At 48.2% G+C, this 21,209-nt stretch overlaps 1 protein-coding gene and 1 long non-coding RNA gene across 3 annotated transcripts in view; one reads left to right on the plus strand and one right to left on the minus strand.

The window, feature by feature from the left end:
- The window catches only part of KCNIP1 (potassium voltage-gated channel interacting protein 1), a 342,478-nt gene that overhangs the window by 269,970 nt on the left and 51,299 nt on the right, over positions 1-21,209 (minus strand). Inside the window, exon 1 of one of the 2 annotated variants that reach the window (XM_029942877.1) lies at positions 18,046-18,577. The exons of the other annotated variant lie outside the window; for it this stretch is intronic. Coding sequence (XP_029798737.1) covers positions 18,046-18,121 — 76 coding nt within the window. The 5' untranslated portion in view covers positions 18,122-18,577. Of the gene's footprint in view, positions 1-18,045; positions 18,578-21,209 lie in introns of those variants that run through there. 2 annotated transcript variants of the gene reach the window in all.
- LOC115294837 lies at positions 1,374-1,915 on the plus strand. The gene is made up of 2 exons (XR_003910176.1): positions 1,374-1,614; positions 1,712-1,915. It is a non-coding gene; the product is annotated as an uncharacterized LOC115294837 (long non-coding RNA).

Below are 21,209 nucleotides of genomic sequence, written 5' to 3' on the forward strand. Positions count from 1 at the left end.
CACCGCTGGATGCAGGGAGGACGGCTCTGGAATGCTCCTCACGCCCTCCAGAGACACTTGTCCAGTCCACGGAGGAGAAGCCTGCACCGTGACCGGCAGCGGCTCAGCCTGGGAAGATGAGCAGTCAGGCTGGCTGGTCTCTGTCGAGCTTGTAAACTTGAATGTTCGCTTCGATTCACAGCCCAATTGTCTGTAAAATGAGGGCACTTTCGGCAGGTCCCGTAATTAGAATCCGTTCCTCTCCCTCAGAGGCAAGAGGCTGAGCCTGCATTGCTAGCGTATTGATGGAAGGAGATGGGAGGATCTTCCCAGCAGGAGCGGAGGGGCCGGGAGGGACAGGGAGGTGGGGGGACCTGCCCGGGCTGTCCAGCTGTGTGAGGAAGACAGTGAGCAAATTCGGGGATCTGACGCAGCTTGGCCCCCTTCCTTTTGGAGCAGGTGAAGACGTCAGTTAAAGAAAGAACGGATCCAATAGTAACACCAGCAGCGGCAACAGCAAGTAGCTGCAGTCACCATTTCTGGGTCACTTCTTATGAACCAGGAAAGTGCACACCGTCTCACGTAATCCCCATGACAATTCTTTTCCAGTTCCATCCTTCACTGGTTCCTAACGGGCCAGGGCTCCCAAGGAGAGCCTTCGGTTTAGGCAAGCATTTACGGAGGGCTTTCTTTAAGCACAGGGCTACAAAAGTGCCTGATAGGACTTTCCAGTCCTTGGATAGAATGAGTATTTAGGAAAGTCACCAAGTACAAAACAATGCTAAGTGCTGCACTAGCCATACAGGGTGTGATAGAGGCAAGGAAACAACAATGTGATCTCCTTCAGGGGACTAGTGGCCTGGGCAGGGTTGGGGGTATGAATGAGCTGGGCTTTGAAGGAAAGGTGTGTAGGAGTTTGCCAACTGAAGAAGGTAGAAGGAAATGCTGGGCAAATAGAACACCTTGAAGAAAATCATGGGAGTACTGGGGGTAGTGACAAACACTGCGGGGTGCTATTCCCTAGGGCATAAGAATATACGGGCTGGAGAGATAATAACCAGGAAGAGGCGCCAGGCCGGAGTTAGACTGTGATGAGTCAGTCTCATGCCACGCCCTGAAGCCGGAGTCTCTTCCCTAGACCCTGGGGACTCACTGAGGGGTTTTAGCGAAGAGAATGATTTATCTAGTCTAGCTCTGTGGTGTGAAATGTCCCCTCTGGTGGCTGATGTGGGCATGGGTGCTGAAGGAACATGCATGTGGTGGGAGCAGGGCAAAGAACAGTTACTGGGAAATCACCTTGGGCTCATGGAAGGAACTGCCTAACACATCAAGCTGTCACGTGATAGGAAAGAGTGGGGCCCAGAAGTAACAAGTTCCCCGTCAGTGGAGGAATCCAAGTGGAGAGGAGGCCTCCTTCAGTTCCTTCTGGTCTTAAGACTCCATAACTGAGTGAGAAGGACCTTTGCAGCTGGGGTGCAGTAGAGGCCTCTGCAAGCTCGCTCCCCCCACCCCTGCCAGCTCAGCAGGGGTGCCTGAGTCTCCTTGGGCCGCTCTGCTGCCGCATGCTAACTCAGCAGCCACTCCGGTCCCTTGACGACAGAGCCCTGCTCTCGTGACAGAGTTGGCAAACCCCAGGTGACTTTCCACCCTCCCAGCAGGTGAGCAGGGGCATTGAGTCAAAGTCGGATCGAGGGGGTGTTAAGAAGAGGAATATCATCTTCCCCACATACAGGCCGGAAGTGAAGGAGACACACATCTTTCTTCCTGTCTGACATTGGATGGAGCCGGTGGTAGGAGGCTGTGGCACCTGTGACTATTGACAGGACAGCAGAGAGTCGCAGAAGCCACCCCAAGGATTGGCTGAATCAATGGCCCTAAAATTGCCTATACCCTGACCTGTTGCTCTGTAAGCCAATAAATATCAGGGTTTAAGTCATTTCAAAGTCAGATGTTGTTTCTTGCTGCTAAATTCAGTCAGGAATATTGTTTTATGTTTTTTATTTATTTTTGAGAGACAGAGAGAGACAGTGCAATCAGGGGAGGGTCAAAGAGAGAGGGAGACACAGAATCGGGAACAGGCTCCAGGCTCTGACTTAGCTGTCAGCACAGAGCCTAATGCAGGGCTTGAACCCACAAACCATGAGATCATGACCTGAGCCTAAGCCGGATGTTTAATCAACTGAGCCACCCAGGGGCCCCAAGGAATATTGTTTTAATAACAAACAAGATAAAATTAAACACAGGTCCACCTCCAAAAGCACTAGTAAGCAGTGTAGACTTTGATGTTGTGGGGAGACTGAAGAGGGCACTTCATCCTATGTTCTGCCTTTTGGAGAAACCCCTGCACCCTTTCTGTCCTTCCTCTCGAGTTCAGGTGCTTGCCACAGCAGTCTCCCCAGCCTCCTCCCATCACTCAATTTCCTTTTCATCCTTTTGTCTTATGTGAAACAACTTAGGTTTCCCTCGACTTCTTTCTAAGGAAAACAGAGGTTCTCTCTAGGACACATTCACATCAGGAGGACCAGGCAGGAAGGCACGGCTTTGAAGCATGAACGGGGAGTTCGCCAAGCAGAGGAGGGAAGAGGGAACTAGGGAACGGCAGCTGTAAACCTACCGAAGCTGCTTTCCTTCTGTCCTGCACTGAAAGTGCTACCTGTGAAGTTAACCCATAGGTCTCTCCTGGGAGGCTCTGGGAAGCGCGCTGACTCTGGCTTGGGGATCGGACCCAGATGCTCTAGGGAGTGTGAGCAGGAGGTGTTGCTGGGCCTTGGCAGCCTGGCAGCGCACTGTCCCTTGGGAGGGAGGGGCAGGCTGGGGAGCGGACTCTCAGGAGGAAGATGAAGGTGGCAGACTCTCTGGTCTGAGAATGGCCCTGGTGCCCTCCGCAGGCTGGCACGCGGGGCACGGCTTGCATCCCTGTCTGCACTGGCTGGGAACTGGGGGGCTTGGGTGCAAAGGCTCCTGGGAAGGAGTTCCCTTCCACGGCCCACATGCTAAGCTGTGCTGGTCAGGGCGAGACTGGGAAGTCACTTCCCCTCTCTGTGCCTTTCTCGAAACTGAGGAAATAAGATTGCCCCCAAAGGCAGGATGAAATGAAGTGGTTGTAGCTAGAGTGTACTTGGCCAGACTCAAGAAGAGAGTGGCCACGAAGGGCGCATGCCTGGCTCAGAGTCTTACACCCTTTACTGTTAGCTCCTAGCAGGAGGCACAGCAAGAGAAGGTCAGGCTTCCAAATTGGGCTGGGAAGCGAAACAAATAGGACATGTGGGTTACTAACAGGTTATTAGCATGTGGGTTATCATTAACAGCTGCCTCATTGAGCTAATGGGCGTGATGATGTTGAAACAGCATGTGCACATGTGTCTATAAAGCCCCGTCAGTCACAAACACCTAACAAGCCCGGCCCGAGTGGGGCAGGCCCTGAGGATCCAGAGAGCAGAGGGGACAAGAATGGTGCCTTCCCTGGAAGCGCTCTGCATCAGAGTCCGTGCAACATAGAGGGACCCCCTGGGTACTGTACTGAGGAGGGGACTGACTGAGGCCAATGGGGGCCTCCGAAGTCACTGGAAGGGCAGGAGCAGTGGGCTCCAGGGGTGATCCTGGCGCACTGCCTCTGAGGGGCTGCTGGCAGCGCTGAGCTCGGATACGCTGTTGGGGCTGTAGTACCGGAAGCAGGAAGCTGCCTCTGATGCTGCTGCCTGCAGAGCCACTTCCTCCAGCCAGGAGGCCGTTGGACTGATGGGGAACCTGTCTCCCCCGCTAGGCCTACCCCGGGGGCGGGAAGAGGTCTTCCGCCTTCCAAATCTCGCACAGGCATATATGACTGGTGGTCGGGGTCTGGGCCCCAAGAGGTCTGGGGTTCGCTGTCCAGCCTCCATTGCAGAGCAAGGGACACCTGTAGGAAGGAGGCTGGGGTTGGAGCCACGTCAGGGACCGTGGATGAGCCTCCGGCAGTCACCACCGGGTGTCTAAAGCCTGGGGAGAACTAGCGACCTGCCCCACGTTCCAGTTCCTCTTTAGACTCCACCTTGCAGAGAGGGGGACCCTGGTTGGCCCTCCTTCTTCCTGTGGATACAGGGAACCCCAGAGCATCTCCTGGCATTCCTTCACCAGCTCTCTGCCTTACTCCACAGCTAACATCACCTACAAGGCTGGCATACATACAGGAAGCTTGGGCCTGGAAGTGACACTTGGTTTCTGGATTCCTAGGGGCCAGGCTAGGTTACTCTAGTGTGGATTCAGGGAAAATGGAATGGTAAGTCAATTAATTCATTTATTCAATTCCTACTCCCAGGTACCTCGTATGTTTCAGACACTACTCCAGGTCTGGGGAAACAGCGGTGAACAGCTCAGATGCCTCTCATGCAGCCTACTTTCTAGTGAATCAGAATACAAATAAGCAAGTCAAGAACAAAGAAAGGAATAAGTGTTTCAAAGTAGACAACACAGAGCTGTGTAATGAAAGGAGCCTAGAGGTGGGCAGCTTTCAATAGAGGGTGCCGTTGAGGGCCTTTGGGGGGGGGGTGACTTTGAACTGAGGTTTGACTGACAGGTTGGAGTCAGCCATGGAAGATCTGAAGCATGAACAAAAAGTTCAGCATGTGCAAAGGCCCTGAGGCAGGCATGCTCTTAGTGGTCTTGAGGAACAGAAAGAAGCCAGGATGTCTGGACAAAGGAGAGTGGTAAGGAAGAGCAAACAAATGCCAACAGATGTCATTTCACTCAGGCCCTGAGGGCCATGAAAGGGAGGTTGGGGTTTATTCTGAGAGTGGTGGGAAGCCTTTGGAGGCTTCGAAATAGGAGAATGGCATAGTCTGACTTACATTTTAAGGAAATGACTGAGGCAAATGGGTGAATGATGGATTGAGGTGGGCAAGAATGAGGGCAGGGAGGCTGGCAGAAGTCTGGCATGGTGAACAAGTGAGAGACGGCAGAAACTTGGACTAGGGTGCTGGCCCAGGAAATGGAGTTCAGATCAAAATCTCTGTTCCTCTTCCAACCCCCCAGCCCCAGCTCAAAGGTGTCCCTAGATCTTTGCCAATTTCATCATTGCCAAAAGGCATAAGGTGTGTGGAGTCTGGGGGTGACGTGCCCTTTGTTCTCAGACAGACTTGTGTAGTGTGCCAAGGCCCAGGCAGACCTGGGCTCAAATACAGGCCCACTGACTGTGGGACCCTGAGCAGGTTACTTCACTGTCATAGGCCTCCGTGTCCCCATCTATAAAATAGGGACAATAATGCCTTCTTTTGGTGGGGGTGAATTGTGAGAACGCCAGCCCGAGGGCACATACCCAGTTCGGGGCCTCCGTAAATGTCCGCTTCACGCCTGTCTCACAGTCACGCCCCTTTACTCACAGTCCTGCTCCCCAGCACGCAGTGGGGTGGGGGGAGCCCAAATAATCTGTCTGAAAAATCCCCCACTAATGAAAATGTCAGCAGCAGAAGAAAAGGAGCCAAGCTCTGCTCTGACGGCAGTGATGGCAATGAATGATTTATGTCCAGTGTAATGGTTACATAAGCAGCTGTTACATTTTAAAAGCATCATGCAAACAATATGAAACATTTATTTAAGTGGTTCTGCACTATGGGGAATTTGATTTAATCAGCCTTTATTTCTGTTCTCATTAGAATGAAGTCTGGCAACTCTAGTAGACAGCCCTACCTCCATTTGGTAGCTTCCAGCTACTGAAAGCAAATATTTTTACTGTGTCACAATTAAACATTTATAGAGCACCCGGCCCCCCATCTGGCCTGCGGAGGGGCGGGGAGGTGTGGTGAATTCGTGCCACGGAAGGCTCACACGGAATGGAGCAAGAAGCACCCCCACATCTGACAGAGTTAATAAAGCATACAGAGAGCCCATCGGAAAATAAAAAAGTTCACGGATTCATAACATCTTGGATGTGCTGGGAGCTGTAGGCAGGTAATCTGAGGATCCTTTAGGTGGGCTTTTTTATCTTTGTTATTCTGGCCCAAGTGAGATATTTTATTTTTGTTTTTAAATTCTAAGACCATCACAATTTACAAATTATGGAAGATGCTAAAAGGAGCCTGTGAAGATGATGGGATCTACTTGAAATTCCACCAAGATTTTCATGAGTTGTTACCAAATTCAGGATAGGGGTTCCCCTGTGGCGAGACTTGGGGGTGGTCACACAAGGGGTTCTTACTGAATTGGTAATGCTTTCTTTATGTTTTAATTTTATTAATTTTATTTTTATAATGTGTATTTATTTTTAAGAGAGAGGGAAAGACAGAGTGCAAGTGGGGGAGGGGCAGAGAGAGAGGGAGACACAGAATCAGAAGCAGGCTCCAGGCTCTGAGCTGTCAGCACAGAGCCTGATGTGTGGCTTGAACCCATGGACCGTGTAATCATGACCTGAGCTGAAGTAGGATGCTTAACCAACTGAGTCACTCAGGCTTTTATTTATTATTTTTAAAGTTTTTGCTTATTTATTTTGAGAGAGAGAGAGAGAGAGAGCGAGAGAGAGCGAGAGAGAGCGAGCACACGAGCAGGGGAGGGGCAGAGGGTGAGCGAATCTCAAGAGGCTCCATGCTCGGTGAGGAGCTGAACATGGGGCTTGATCTCGTGCTCGGCGAGACCTTGACCTAAGCCGATATCAGTAGTTGGATACCTAACCGACTGATTTCCCTGGGTGCCTTCGCATTGCTTTATTTCTTATATGGATAATTCTGTAGACCTTTTGTATGTCTTAAACAGTGTATTCTACTGGTAGTAGATAAAAGGAAAAAAAATTACTGGGTATTGGGGTAAAAAACCCTGAAATTCCAGTCTTGGCTCTGCCACTGTCTCTGTGAATCTTAGGCTCACTTCCTGCCTTTTCCGGGCCTCAGTTTTCCTATCTATGAAAAGGCCGATTTGGGCTAGATCAGTGTTTCTCAAAGTTTGTTCCCTGAATCACCTCTCAGATGATGTCCTTTAACAAAAATAGTTCCAAAACTAAATAAGTCTGGGAAAACCTGTGTACTGTCTGCCCCCTAAGAAGATCATAGACCGTTAGAGGTTCTGAGAAGTCCTGTGGCCAGGAAGTCTCTTCTGTTCAACACTTACTTAACCATCATGAGGTACCAGCATTCTGTAAAATGGCTTTAGAGATTTGTTATTCTGGATTAGTTCAAAGATCCTTTTAAGTCTATGTTCTTTAATAATTTAAGCCAGCTTCCTGCCCCTGAATAGGATAATCTCTATCCCTGGAATAGAGAATGAGGACACCCCAGCCCGTCACTTTTCTCTGGGTTAGCCAGCTGAGCCTCCTTCCTTCTTGCCGGACCTTCTCCTTCGGCACTGGGGCTCACGCCCTCCCACCGCTGGGAAACTCTTCCTCAGCCGCTCGCTGAGATTCCTAGATGCCTATCTTTCCTTTCTCCCTTTGGCTCCCCACCCTGTAAGTGTAAATTTTCCAGACTGTGTATGGCTTACTATGAGATGATAAAGCTGAGGGTCAGAGAGGCTGTGCAGCTGAGACACAGTCATCCAGCCAGGGAGTGTCGGGGTGAGACCAGACCTCCTCAAATGCTCAAATGCTTGCTTTACGTGCAGTTTACATTCCACTCTGTGCTGCAACTGAAGAACAGTTTAAGTCCTTGCATACTATCCCGATGCTCTTTCTTCTTGCTATTGTTTACCTATGATGGTTGTTTTTTGTTTTTGTTTTTGTTTTTGTAAAGTTCCCCTGGAAAGACTAATAATCTCATTAAAGGTGAATGTCACTTCTGTGTCTGTACAAAATCCAACACTGTCCCAAGGAGAGCAAGGTGCTGACGACACTGTCCATGCCTAGTCAGTGAATGTCCCACCTGCTGCTTTTTAAAAAATTTTTAATGTTTATTTATTTTTGAGATAGAGAGAAAGAGAGAGTGCACAAGGAGGAGAGTGGCAGAGAGAGGGGAAGACACAGAATCCAAGCAGGCTCCAGGCTCTGAGCTGTCAGCACAGAGCCTGACGTGGGGCTCGAACTCAGGTACCACGAGATGATGACCTGAGCCGAAGTCGGATGTTAAATCAGCTGAGCCACCCAGGGACCCTCCTCCCTTGGCTTCTTAATCTGCCTGCCAGGCCACCTTGGTGCCAAGTACTTCTCTCTTGAGTGATGTTTTCTTCATACAAAATCATGGGTAAGGCTCCCCCTCAACTGTGGGGTACTTCAGAAGTCTAGAATGACATCAGCTCTCCCATAGGTTCTTAGTCAATTATTCACGTTGGAAAAAACCTTGATTGACTGGAAATCTTGAGCTCCACACCCAATTTAGTGAGGAAGAGAACAACTTGGGGGAAACCAGGTTTTTACTGTGGATTAGAAGAGAGCTCCATAATTTCTAGGGAGAAGCCTTTTATACAATCACACGGGGAAATTAGGAGTGAAAGTGAAAAAAAAAAGGGAATGCTGCTTTTTTGAAGGATTGTTTTAAACACGTCCTACAAAACAGTATCATTTTCTGCGAAATCCTTATGTGACTAAGAAACAGAAATGAACCACGGTTGAGGGGCGCTGATAGTGTGTTGATTTGAATTTGCTCCATGGCTGCCTGTCTGCCCCGGGGACCAACTCAGAAATGACACCCTCCTCCCCACCAAGTTCTTTTGGGGGAGCTACTCCTGAGCCGGATTGTTTTGGATGCAGAGTTTGTTTGCTGGAGACGTTTTCCAGGAGAGGAGCATCCACCCACTAGATGGCAGTGTGCCTGCGGCCAGATCTCACAGGGCCGGTCAGACTCCCGGGCCCACAGACCCCTGCCACATGTGGCTGTTGAGCCCTTGAAGGGTGGCTGGTCCGGAGTTGAGGTACGCTCTATGTTGGGGGCGGGGGAGGGGTAATGTACCATATTTTATGAATAATTTTTTTCTATTGATTGCATCGAATGACATTGTTTTCACTATATGGAGTTAAATAAAACGTAATATTAAAACTGATTTCACCTGTTTTCACTTGTTTTTTGACATGGCTACTAGAACATGTAAAATCACATAGGTGGCCTCATTATATCTTTGTTGGCAGAGGAGAGCGAACAGAGTGGGTAGGGAAGGTGGTGACAGGACAACGGGCAGAGCCAGCGTGAGATCCTGTGCAAGATGGACGGATGTGGGCCTTGGCAAACAACCAGCTGGGCTTGGGTCTGTTTTGAACTCGCCTGTTCTGAACTCATGACTCAATCATTTCAGGCATTGTTTCCTCCATCTGTAAGTGGGCAACAAGTGTTACCTGGTCGTATGAATGTTGAAAGGCTGAGTGGCAGGATAGCTGTAAGCTGTGGTCCGCTCAAGCCTGCATCCCAGTGCAATATTAACAGTGCCCTCTTCAGTCCCAGAATCATCCCAGTTAAAACAATAAATTATACTGTCTCCCTAGTAAAATGAGATTACGAATGTTGAGCACCAGCCACACTATAAGCACACAGCTTTATATACAACAGATCACACAACTCAGATATGAACAATGCTGACTTCTGTAACTCCGTGCAATTCCACCTTCGAACCCTACTTTGCTTGAAGCACAAAACTCAGCCTCGTCATTTTCAGGTCAATTGGTTATTTCAGAATTACATTTGAATCCAGAGTTCTGTTTCCTTCTCCAGTGGTAGCATCTAAGTTGAGGGGAGGTCATGCAGATGGATGGCAGAGGGCAGAGCAGGGATTTTAGCCATTTACTTGTTTTCTCCAACGGACTATGTTCCTCCACCTCTCCGGTCACTGCCCCATGACTGATGAAGTCATGGCCCACAGCACCTCATCTGCTGGGGCACCCCAGCCCCCGGGGTCTCCGCACCCTCCTGGAGACTGGCTGTGGTTTGCAGAGGTCAGCACCGGAAGCTGACTCTGTCGTCCCCTCTTGTGTAAGCTCCCTCCTTCCTCACTCAGACAATGACTCTACATTTTATAGCAGGAAAGCCCATTCCTTCAGTAACCACAGACTTTGCACCTACTTAGACCAAGACCTTCGGCTGAGCCTATGGGATACAGAGACAGATAAAAACTGTCACCTCCAAGGACAGCACCATCTTAACCAAGACACTCACCCAAATACCAAGTGGAAAATAACCACTTCCTAGACAGAAGTGCAACTGAATTAGGGCTTTGGGATGGGTTACCCATGGGAAAGAAAACCAGGGTTGGGACCGTGTACATAAGCTTTGTTGAACTGCTTCTGAGGAGCACCTGGAAAGGTGGAGGGATGGTGACCCAGCAGAAGGCCCAGCATGAGCAGAGGCTTGGGGTATAAACACCCAGTGTTCTGGAAGGCCTTTGGGTGGAAGGTTTGGGCTCAGTTGCATTGGTCTTAGGTTTTGAGTAGAGTAGATAGGACCAGAACTGTATTTCAAGGATCCTTTTTCAGAAGTCACACATACCACAGACTGAAGAGAGGAGGTGTGGAGACACTGGAGGCAAGGGGAGCCCACCAGGAGACCTGGGTGAGGGAGGAAACTAGAGAAATAGCATGCAGGGCTTGTTTGAAAAAGACACTGCTGAAGTCGACTCCACAGTCTTTGGCCGCGGAAAGGATGTGACAAAGAGGTGCAGATAAAGATGGTTTGAGGTTTGGAGTGGGTGGGTAGTGGAAGGGAAAAGAAGAGAGAATTTGGGAATCAATGTTAAAGTTCTTTTGTGGGCATGCGTGTTATGAGTTCCCTGGTTGTTTAAATGAGGATGTCTGGTGGGCAAGACTGGAGAGAGAGTCTACTTGAAAGGGTCAACTGGAGAGTCATTTTATTTTAGGGAATTAGAACTGAGGATAAGAAAGAAAAGCAAATAGAATAAGTGTATCAGTCAGAGTCTCAATCGGAAACAGACGCCGTACTAGATTTTGGTGATGTGAGGAGAGCTTTTCTTAAAAAAGGACGAGTGGCAAAGTTGTCAGTGGAGTGTAGAGACAGCACAGGGAGGGCTGGAGGACCTCTCGCTCTTGCCTCTCCTCTCCGGGAGGGGACGGTCACCAGAGCCCAGCAAACAGGAGGGTATGTAGAGTCAGACGCCTTGGAAGTGGCTATCTCTCCGGGTGACCTCACAGAGAGGGAGCCCAGGGAAAGTATATCCTGGCCTCACGCTCTCTCCCCAACTCTGATCCTGCATCGTCTCCCCGTTGGCCCAGAGCAGATCCTGAGAGATAACCGGAAGATTCCAGCAAAGCAACCAAAGCCCTTGCTGTCAGACAAGATGCTAATTCCTCAGGAGAGCATGATTTCCAGCCGCTTATTCTTTTATCCAATAAATTTTATTGGGTTTCTTGCTTATTACAAAGGTAGTACATGTTCATTGTAGGAAAACTAGAGACTATAGACTGGCAAAAAAAAAAAGGAATTAAAAATCATTAGCAATTCTGTAGTTCAAACCAAATCGCTGTTAATAAAAAATGCAGTTTCTCAGACTTTTCTATTAAATATGTAATGTGGCTGTCTTTCCATGTTGGTACATACAGATGTCATTTTGAACAGTCCTTTATATAAAATAGGCACCGCAATTGATTTTAAATAACCCCTCTTCATGGAGATGCAGTTGTGTTCTACATTTTAAATAATCCTGCATCTCTGCAGCTGAATATTTATATCTTCTTTAGGCTCTGTTCCTAGGAGTGGAATTGCTGAGGCAAAAGGTATATTCATTTTAAAAGATAATGTGACATATTCTGGCATTAGTTTAAGAAAGAGAACATAATTTAAGGGTTAGAGTGTGGACTTCTTGACCAAACCTGATTTGGAATCTTTAGTGAATCTAGGGAAATTATTCACCTCTCTGGGCCTCAGTTTCCTAATCCGTAAAATGGGAACAGTGACAGCATGGTCCTCACAAGTTTGCTGTGAGAATTCAGTGAAGTATGCTTCTGTTTTGAGTGTCATTGCAACTACTGTATTGTAAAGGATGGAAAATAATTGCATATGTTAAAAAAATATGAAACTTTATAAAGTAAAAAAAAAAATAAATTAAAAAAAAAAAAGAACAGAGCCTAAAGTGTGGTAAATACTCAAAACAAAGTGAGCTAGCTGTTATTATTACCCAGAGTCATCTTACGTGGGAGATACTGAATAGACTATAAAGTTCTTCATATCAAATGCAGAAATATAGCTTTTTTCCTCAAGACCTTCAGTACCAGCCCAGCCATAGCACTGCAGCACAGAACGGGGCCAGCGCCTCTGAAAGAGCAGGGTTAACAGGACCCGAGGGCTGCAGGATGGCTTCGCGGGGCATAATGAGGCTCGTGATGCTCTTTTCCACGTGTCACTTCTTTCAGCTGATTTCTGTGAAGCTGTTTGCAAGCAGACAACCAGGCCTTCCTTGCCAGGGCTGGGATTTGTGGTTTCCTCGTAGTGTACGGGCAGGCCCACGCCGGCGCGAAAGACAGCTAGCTCTTGCTGAGAGAGGACCTGCCTGTGTAGCTTTGTCTCCTGGAAGCAAAGACCCTCTCCCACCCTGAGATGTGGCTCAGGGGCCACATCAGCTCTTGCTTTAGACTCAAGGGTTCAGACCAGATTTAGGAATCCCCCCCAGCCTGCCCAGTGTGAGGCTGGAGAACAGGGAGAGAGAAGAAAGAGACAGGCCACCAGGGGCAGGATTTGGAGGCTTCTAGGGGGGTCTCCATAGCGTTTGCTGTCACTCTTAGAATAAAATCTATACTCCTCAGGCTTACCAGTCAGGCTACTTCCAGGGTCTTGACCCTGCCCCTCTGTCTCCACTGCTCCCCCACCAGCAACCTTCACATGCTATGCCTACAGGCTTTGCAATGGCTGTTCCCTCTGCCGGGAATGCTCTTCCTCCACCTTCCCATGGCTAGTGACTTCATGTCCTGGAGATATCACTTCCAAAGAGAGCCTTCCCTGAACACTGTCTTCTCGCCTTCATCCATGCAACCACATTTATTGAGAACCTACGAGGTGTTGGGCACTTCAGGGCCCTAGGATAGAACATAATCAAGATAAAAAGGCTCCTCATGGAACTCATGTTCCAATAGAGAGAGGCAGACAACACACAAATTTATGCTTGGAAATGATCAGAAAGAGATAGGTGCTCTGCACAGAAATTAAGCCCTGTGACAGGTTGGTGAGCTCTGAGACGGGTTTGGACCAAGTAGTCCCAGGGCTCTCTGGGGAGGTGACTTAATGCTGAAGTCTCTCAGGAAAAAGAAGCCAGCCATGTTCCCAGGGGTGTGGAGTGGGTAGCGCTATAGAGGTAGTCCCCAGTCTGGGAAATTTGCTCCCTGAGGGTCATTTGCCGAAGTCTGGGGACATTTTTGGTTTTCACGACTTGGGATGGTGAGTTGCTACCGGCAGCTAGAAAGTAGAGGTGAGGGATACTGCCAAATGTCACGCAAATGCACCGGACAGTCATCTATGACAAAGAACTATCTTGTCCCGAATGCCAGTAGAGCTGAGGTTGAGAAGCCAGCACTTTGGGTTGGGGTCCAAGGATGGGGAACAGATGAGGGGAAATATGAGGGACGCACAGCCAGCAAACAAGTAAATACTGAAGTCAGAACAATTAGCAGGAAAATCCCTCCCTCTTCTTGCATCCAGCCCATCCCTCACTCAGAAAAACAATGAACCGATGTCCACTTGGGTTATCCTAGTTAACAACCATCATGTTTGCTCACACAGAGAAAAATTTGACAGGAGAGAGCACATTACATTCAAATTCAGCTGAAGTGACAATATCCATGAATCATTAAAAAATACACAGAAACTGAGCTCATCATTCAAAATTCATTCCGTGAATATTTGCCGGGTGCCTACTATGTGTCAGACATTAGAAACTTTATCAAGTACAGCAAAGGAACTCCTCCCCTCTTCCACCTCTCTCTTTTCTTGCAACCCACAGAAACAAGGAGTAGCTGGAGTGGAAAGTCTGAGCAGATTCTAAACATTTATTTATGCTCTAAAGAATACTCATCAGACTTTTGGTCGAAGAGCTCAAGCAGGTTTTGATAGAGAAAGGATAGCAAATAATGATTTCCTTCTTACACACACACACACACACACACACACACACACACACACACACACACATACACTATTTGAAACCGGGATCCACCCAATAATCAACATCTACTTTTAATCATTTAATATTTAATATAGACCTTTTCCAAAAAAGTTGTCATTAAGTTGATTGCATGTCTCAAAATAGATTTGGCTAGATATAAGAAGGGATTATTATATATGACATTTGCACATCAGTTCCCCCTCCCTTGCCCTGGGCAGACATTGCTAATTGATTGCAACACCCTTGACTGGATATACAGAGCTAAGGATCCAGCTCTTCCTAATGTAGCACTCCAGGCACTCAGTGCTAATAAATCTAAGTTACCACAAGGATGAAACATTTTTGCCTTCTACACTGTATATATATTTTTGCATTATGTCATTTCTTTCCCATCCTCAACTGTGTAGGTGTTTTTTTTTTTTTAACCTTAGCCCAGGAACAGTTAGACAAGATAAGGGAAACATTCAGGATGCACACGTGGCTGGGGTTTGTTGATTTCCCTACAGGGAAGTGAGATGATGGGTTCTGAGTTGGTTGATGGCTTTTGCTCCTCCTTGCTGTGAAGGCAGGTCCCAGGGGCAGGTGGGACCAGTGAATGGGGGAGCAGAGTCTGTGATGAAACAGAGACACAGTCAGGAGATCCTTTTCATATTTTTATATACCCAAGTCGCGTCCAAAGGGCTGGGCAACGCAGAGCTGGGAGCCCTCGGGCTGAGGGCAGATCAGACGTGAGTTATGAGCTGAACACTGCCAGCAGACACTGAGCGACATGGAGTCACCCTCTTCCCCCACTCGGGGCTAGCTCCTGACTCCTGCACAGTATGGTTCCAGTGGCCTAAAGCCATCCAGTAGGGCTGCAAACTCTCATACACAGATCAGTCCTCTGCTCCGTCCCCATCCCTTGCCAAGCACAGACTGTCATTGTCCTTGTGCTTCAGATAAATTACTCCCTTTAATGGTGCACAGGACCAGAGCCAGATCTCCTCCCTTCTGCCTCTTTCCTCACCATTTCCCAGGCACAAGCACAGAACGAAATAAATGCAAACCAAACACTGAGTAGGTTTTACTCCCCCAGGAAATTCTGAAACAGTTCAGATATCTGCTTGCACCACAGACAAAGAAAATAAGCTCAAAGTACCGCCACTCAGCAGTTACACTGGGATTCCGAGCCGGGAAGAACTCAGAAGGTATCCCCCTCCTTCTGTGCCCATACACTACCTTCCCTTCCTTTTCACTGGTGCCAAATATGCCTTCATTCATAAATTAAACATGGGAAAACCTGCCTACATTCCTTTGAGAATCACATAACAGTAGGTTATCTGTGTGATACTTTTCAATTTATAAAAATCTCTCAACTCAATTAATTGTTTGATTTTCACAACACCCTGTGACATAGCTACTGTTAATATTCCCATCTCACAGACGAGGAAACTGAGGGTCAGAGAAGCGAAGGGTCTTGCCCAAGAGAGTAAAATGGGTTCATATTTGGGATGTGAGTCCATGTCTTCTGACTTAAGGTCTGGGGTCCTTTCCAGTACAATACAGCTGGGCTGTAAGTGCTCCGACCTCTTCATTGAGCGCAGCTGTTTGGAAAGGTTTCATCATGATAGGAAATGACCCCATGGAGTGCCAAGGCCAGGTGTAATTAATTTGAAAGTGTCCACTGCACTTCTGACACCAGTCAGTAGGGCACCGAGGAAATCAGGCTGGCCTCCATCTGCCGAGGCTCTGAGGGCCCCGAATAGCAAGGCTCCTCTTTGGCTGCTCCCTGGTGCTCGAGCTGATGTTGCCTGTGAGGCACACACTTACAGATCCACCCACGCATCATTCATTCATTCACTCACTCATTCATTCATTCACTCACTCACTCATTCACCCATTCATTCACTCATTCATTCATTCATTCACTCATTTGATAAATCTTCACTGGGTATCTCCTGTGTGCCAGGTGCTGCCCTAGAACTGGGGTTCTAACAGCATGTGGAATGGACAGCGGTCCCTGCCTGCATGAGGCTTGTGTGCTAGTGCGCATGTGGGTAGGGGATGGTGGAGACAGGTGCACCAAATGGGGAGACTGTGGAGTATGTCAGGTGGTACCAGGTGGTAAAAGTACAACAGGGGGCGTGGGCAGTAGGTGTTTGGTATTAATGGGGGAAGGAAGGAACTTTCAGGGGGTGGTCAGGGAAGGTGTCACTGAGAAGGGGGCGTGTAAGCAGAGCTGGGCAGGAGTGAGTCACGTAACTGGGCAGAGGAAAAGCACTCCAGGCAGAGGTAACGGCGGGCGCATGGGCCCCCAGGTGAGGAGCAGCAGGGGGAGAGCGGGGAGCCGGGGTGCTGGAGCAGCTGGCCTGCTCTACGCTGGAGCCCCTGAGGGAGCTCCGTCCCAGTGTTCTCTGTCCTAGACTGCACTGCAAGGATCTCCAGGTATTGTTTCTTCCTGTGTGTGTTCAGGCAAATGTCCAGAAATCAAATTTCTAGAGCAAAGAGTTTGCACATTTTAAATGGTAGGAGCCACTTCTGGAAGAAGCTTTCTCTTACAAGCATGTTTCTTCCTCCCCCCACCTCCCCACCACCCCAGCCTGGTACAGTTTGCTTAGAGACTCATGTTGATCTCCCCGCAGATTGAATGTTCAGAGACTTCAATGGCCACCACTTGCCCAGTGGCTGAACTTTTTGGCCTGGAACTCAAAGCTTCCTCTGTCTGCTGTTAACAGATTTCCCCCTCATTTTTTCCTGCTGCTTCCTTACACCATCTACTCACTTCTCCAACAGATGTTTCCTGGTGTGTGCCTGGTCCTGGAAAATGGAAAGCTGGAAACTGAAGGATGTCAGTCTGGTTGGTGGAGTCATAGTCAACAGAATGGCACTTGGTGGGCTGTTAGAGGCTCAGGGGCCAGCCACCCCCATACCCCACAGTCCCTCAGCCACACCTTACCTCTCAACCATGTGACCTTTATTTTCATTGGATCCAACATTTATTCTTTCAGCAAGCACATATCATCACCTGCTAGAGGCAGGCTCTCTGCTAAGCATGGGGACCCCTAAATGGGTATGATTTCCTGGGGCCTTTCCCATTTCTCCCTCTGAATTCCTCTAACCCTACTGGGATTCCGCCTACCCTAGGAATCTCCTCAACCATCCTCCCGCCTCCTTCAGCACCTGGTCTCTGACTTCCTTTTGGCACTTGACATGAGTTTATCCACAGTCACTAATACTTTTTTTTTTAACGTTTATTTTTCAGAGAGAGAGAGAAAGAGACAGAATCTGAAGCAGACTCCAGGCTCTGAGCTGTCAGCACAGGGCATGACACAGGGCTTGAACTCACAAACCATGAGATCATGACCTGAGCCTGAATTGGATGTTTAACTGACTGAACCATCCAGGTGCCCCAATACTAATTATTTTTTGATAGTTGCATGTTTCATTACTCCAACTAGACTGGAGCTGCAGAAGGACAGGGACTACAGCTTATTTTACATCTTTGTAATGGTGTCCATGCCTAATAGATTATCTAGCACATCATGCTTTCTTATCAAATACTGGTTTGTTTAGGATCTGATTATGGTTCATCTCTGCTCAAAAAACACTTGATAAAAACCAAATTCCTTAGCCTGGCTCTCAAGACCTTCTCTTTAGGACTTGACTACATTGCACCTCCTCCAGGAAGTCTTCCAGGAGTGATTATCTTAAGTTCAAGCTCACCTATGCCCTACACACAGGCACACATGCACATATGCACACACACACACACACACACACACACACACACACACACTCCTCTGCTGTCTTCTCTCACAACAGGTATCTGCAAGGTGGATGAGAACTTGGTTTTCAAAGGCATAAGCCCTTGTGGGTTTTTTAAAAATGTTTATTTATTTTGGAGAGAGAGGGCAGACTGAAAGCGAGGGAGGGGCAGCAAGAGAGGAAGACACAGAATTGGAAGCAGGCTTCAGGCTCTGAGCTGTCAGCATAGAGCCCAACCGGTGGCTCGAACCCACAAACCGTGAGATCATGACCTGAGCCAAAGCCAGACGCTTAACTGACTGAGCCCCCCAGGCACCCTTCAAGCCCCTGAGTTCTAACCTTGGCTCTGCCATTTAATGGCTGTGTGGCCGTTCCCTCCGCTCTCAGAGTCTCGGCTTTCTCGTCTGTAGAACATGCATCGTAATCACTTTCACCTCCTGGCAGGGATAAAGGGCCATACGGTGAGAGAGCGTGAGCAGCTGCCGCCAGGGCTCCAGCACTGCGCAGGGGAATCGCAGGAAATTAGCGTTGTCTTCTCGCTGACCACGTTAGGTGTCTGTGCACTCTTTGAGGGATGTCCAGAACCAGCTTAGTTCCCTTCGAATGGCTGGTGCCTATCGGGGTCTGGGATGAGAAGATGCTTAATTGATGTTTGTTGGGCGAGCGACCAGGCACATTTACCTGTCATTCCAGAAAAACAGAGCTGAAAGTCCGTCGATAGGGCATTGGGAACAGAGATAAGGCCTAACTTGGATTGAACTCGTCTCTTCTTGGGCATGTTCTCCGATTTCAGGACCCTGCTGGGCTTCCTTGGCAGCTGTGCTGAGCCAGCCTCAAGATCCTTCTGACAGATTCACTCAGATTCATCTAGGCTCCACTGAGTTCTTCCTTTTTCTTTTATCTTGATTCGAATAATGTGTATTTTCCCATTATAATTTAATTTTCTCCCTTCCTCCCAAACCAGAGCACTTTGCTCATAGAGATATGGGCCACTGTTTGCATTTATAGCATCCTTATTAATCCTGCCCTGACCTCTGGGCTCAGTGCACAGCCTGGGGAACAACTTTGGTTCCCTTTCCACAGGGCCTATTAAAATGCCTTTCTTTTAATTGGTCCAAAACGGGAGATGAGCTAAAAAAAATTATGCCAGCTTTCCTTTTCCATTTCACGGTGCAGGAAGGACACACAGGTGTTCCTGTGTCGTGTCTGCAACTGTGTGAAGGACTCGGGGGAGCCCCGTGGGGCAAGCTGATGAGGCAGGTGGCTGCTGGGGGCTCACGGATCCTCTGAGGGCTGTTCTGGGTTTCTGATGGTGACACTGGGGCTTAGGATGAAAAAAAAGTAAAATTGCCTGATGCTGTGAATTCAAATGTGGCCATCAGCAAAACTGTCCTTTAAAGATGCTGGTCGGATGCTATGGCTGCTCTAGACATTCACTATATGCTTTAGGCTGTGCTCTCAGTGCTTTCTGGGCATTCATCCCTGAAACCCTCATATATTTGAAAAATATATTATTGTTTTCCATTTTCGGGTGAAGTTATTGAGGCACAATGAAGCTATAAACTCAACCAGACAACCTAGCTCTAAAGGGCAGAGAGCTGTGGTAACGCACATGGATCCTTTGTGGAAATGGTGGAGGACACCCTGTTCTCTGGGTGGTGGCCCAGCCCCCACCGCTTGGTGACTGCAGCACCGGTTGCCAGCTGTCCTTGCCATCATGGACTGAAGCCCTTGTACAAGGTATAAACCACCCAACCATCCATGGTGACCCTGGTGGCAGAAGTGGGATCTAAGCCCAGACTAGCTGCACACCCCAGTCCTTGCTGAGCTGGCCCACGGGAGCTCTTCTGTGCCTGAGTTACCAGAGCTAAGAGCAGAGCTGGGGACGGAGAAGTAGCTCAGTCTTGTAGGTTTGCTGAGAGCCATCGGTCAGGAGGGTTCACAAACATGTCTGACCCCAGGACTAAGCCCCAAGGACAAATCTTCGGGGTCTGAAGGTCCTGAAGGCAGGTCCTAGGCAAGTCTCTGGAAGGATTTGGGCAGGTTAGGAACCCATTCTCGGATAAGGCGGAGTACAGAATGACACACTCAAATTTGAGATTTCTATTTCAGGAGATGACATGGTGGAGAAGGAGAGGCACGGTGTTGAGCATCAGACAGACTGGGGTTTCTGTCCCAGACCCACTCTCGCTGCCTGCGTGACTTTGGGGACATTAGTAACCAGCCATGCTCAGTCTGGAGATGAACTGACTTGTCCTTGTTGGGTGCCCAAAACAGAGTCTCCCCACTCTGCTCCCTCATCTCTTCAGCTGTGAGGGTCTCACGCCCCCACATCAGCCACCCCTCCTGTCCCCCAGCCTCTCAGCGGGAGAAGTGAACAGAGTTCCTGCTTGTGTGGGCCCAGGGAGCTGGTGCTGTTAGTGAGGAGAGACCAGGTGCTCCGGGGATAAAATGTTTTCAGAACCCTCCCCTATCACCGTCCTTTTTGTGTAAAACGCCCACACAGAGACCCACAGGCTGAATCGTCGCTCTGCTTCTTTTTCTGTGTTTAGCTTTCTTTGCCGCTGAGACTTTTGACCGGGGCTATGGCAACAACAGCCAAGAAAACATTCTTCAAGAAGCCAGTGAACATTTAAAATACAATTCTCATTCATTGGGAGATTTTTGATAACGGATTCAATTTCTTCACTGGGTCTGTTCAGATTTTCTGTTTCTTCCCATTTGAATTTTGGTAGTACATGTGTGTTTAGGAATTTGTCCATTTTTTCCAGATTGTCCAGTTTGTTGGCATACAGTTTTTCATAGTAATCCTTGATGATTGCTTGTGTTTCTGAGGGATTAGTTGTAATAGATCCATTTTCATTCATGATTTTGCCTGTTTGGGTGCTCTCTCTTTTTTTTCTCAGGAGCCTGGTTAGAGGTTTATCAATTTTTTTTATTTTTTCAAAAAACCAACTTTTGGTTTCATTGATCAGTTCAACTGTTTTTTTGGATTCTATATTATTTATTTCTGCCCTGATCTCTATTATTTCTCTACTTCTGCTGGGCTTGGGGTGATCTTGGTGCACCCCTTCTAGTTCCTTTAGGTGCCCTGTTAGATTTTGAATTAGTGCTTTTTCTAGTTTCTTGAAAATAGGCCTGGGTTGCAATATACTTTCCTCTTAGGACTACCTTTGCTGCATCTCAGAGAGTTTGGATTGTTGTATTTTTGTTTTCATTTGTTTCCATATATTTTTTTTAATTTCTTCTCTAATTACCTGATTGGCCCACTTATTCTTTAGTGGGGTGGTTTTTAACCTCCGTGTTTTTGGAGGTTTTCCAGACTTTTTCCTGTGATTGACTTCAAGTTTCAAATCAAGAGACTATAGATGCTGGCGAGGGTGTGGAGAGACGGGCACCCTCCTACACTGTTGGTGGGAATGTAAACTGGTGCAGCCGCTCTGGAAAACAGTGTGGAGGTTCCTCAAAAAACTATCAGTAGAACTCCCCTATAACCCAGTAAT

Source organism: Suricata suricatta, chromosome 6, assembly GCF_006229205.1.
Source record: "Suricata suricatta isolate VVHF042 chromosome 6, meerkat_22Aug2017_6uvM2_HiC, whole genome shotgun sequence".
Classification (NCBI taxonomy): domain Eukaryota; kingdom Metazoa; phylum Chordata; class Mammalia; order Carnivora; family Herpestidae; genus Suricata; species Suricata suricatta.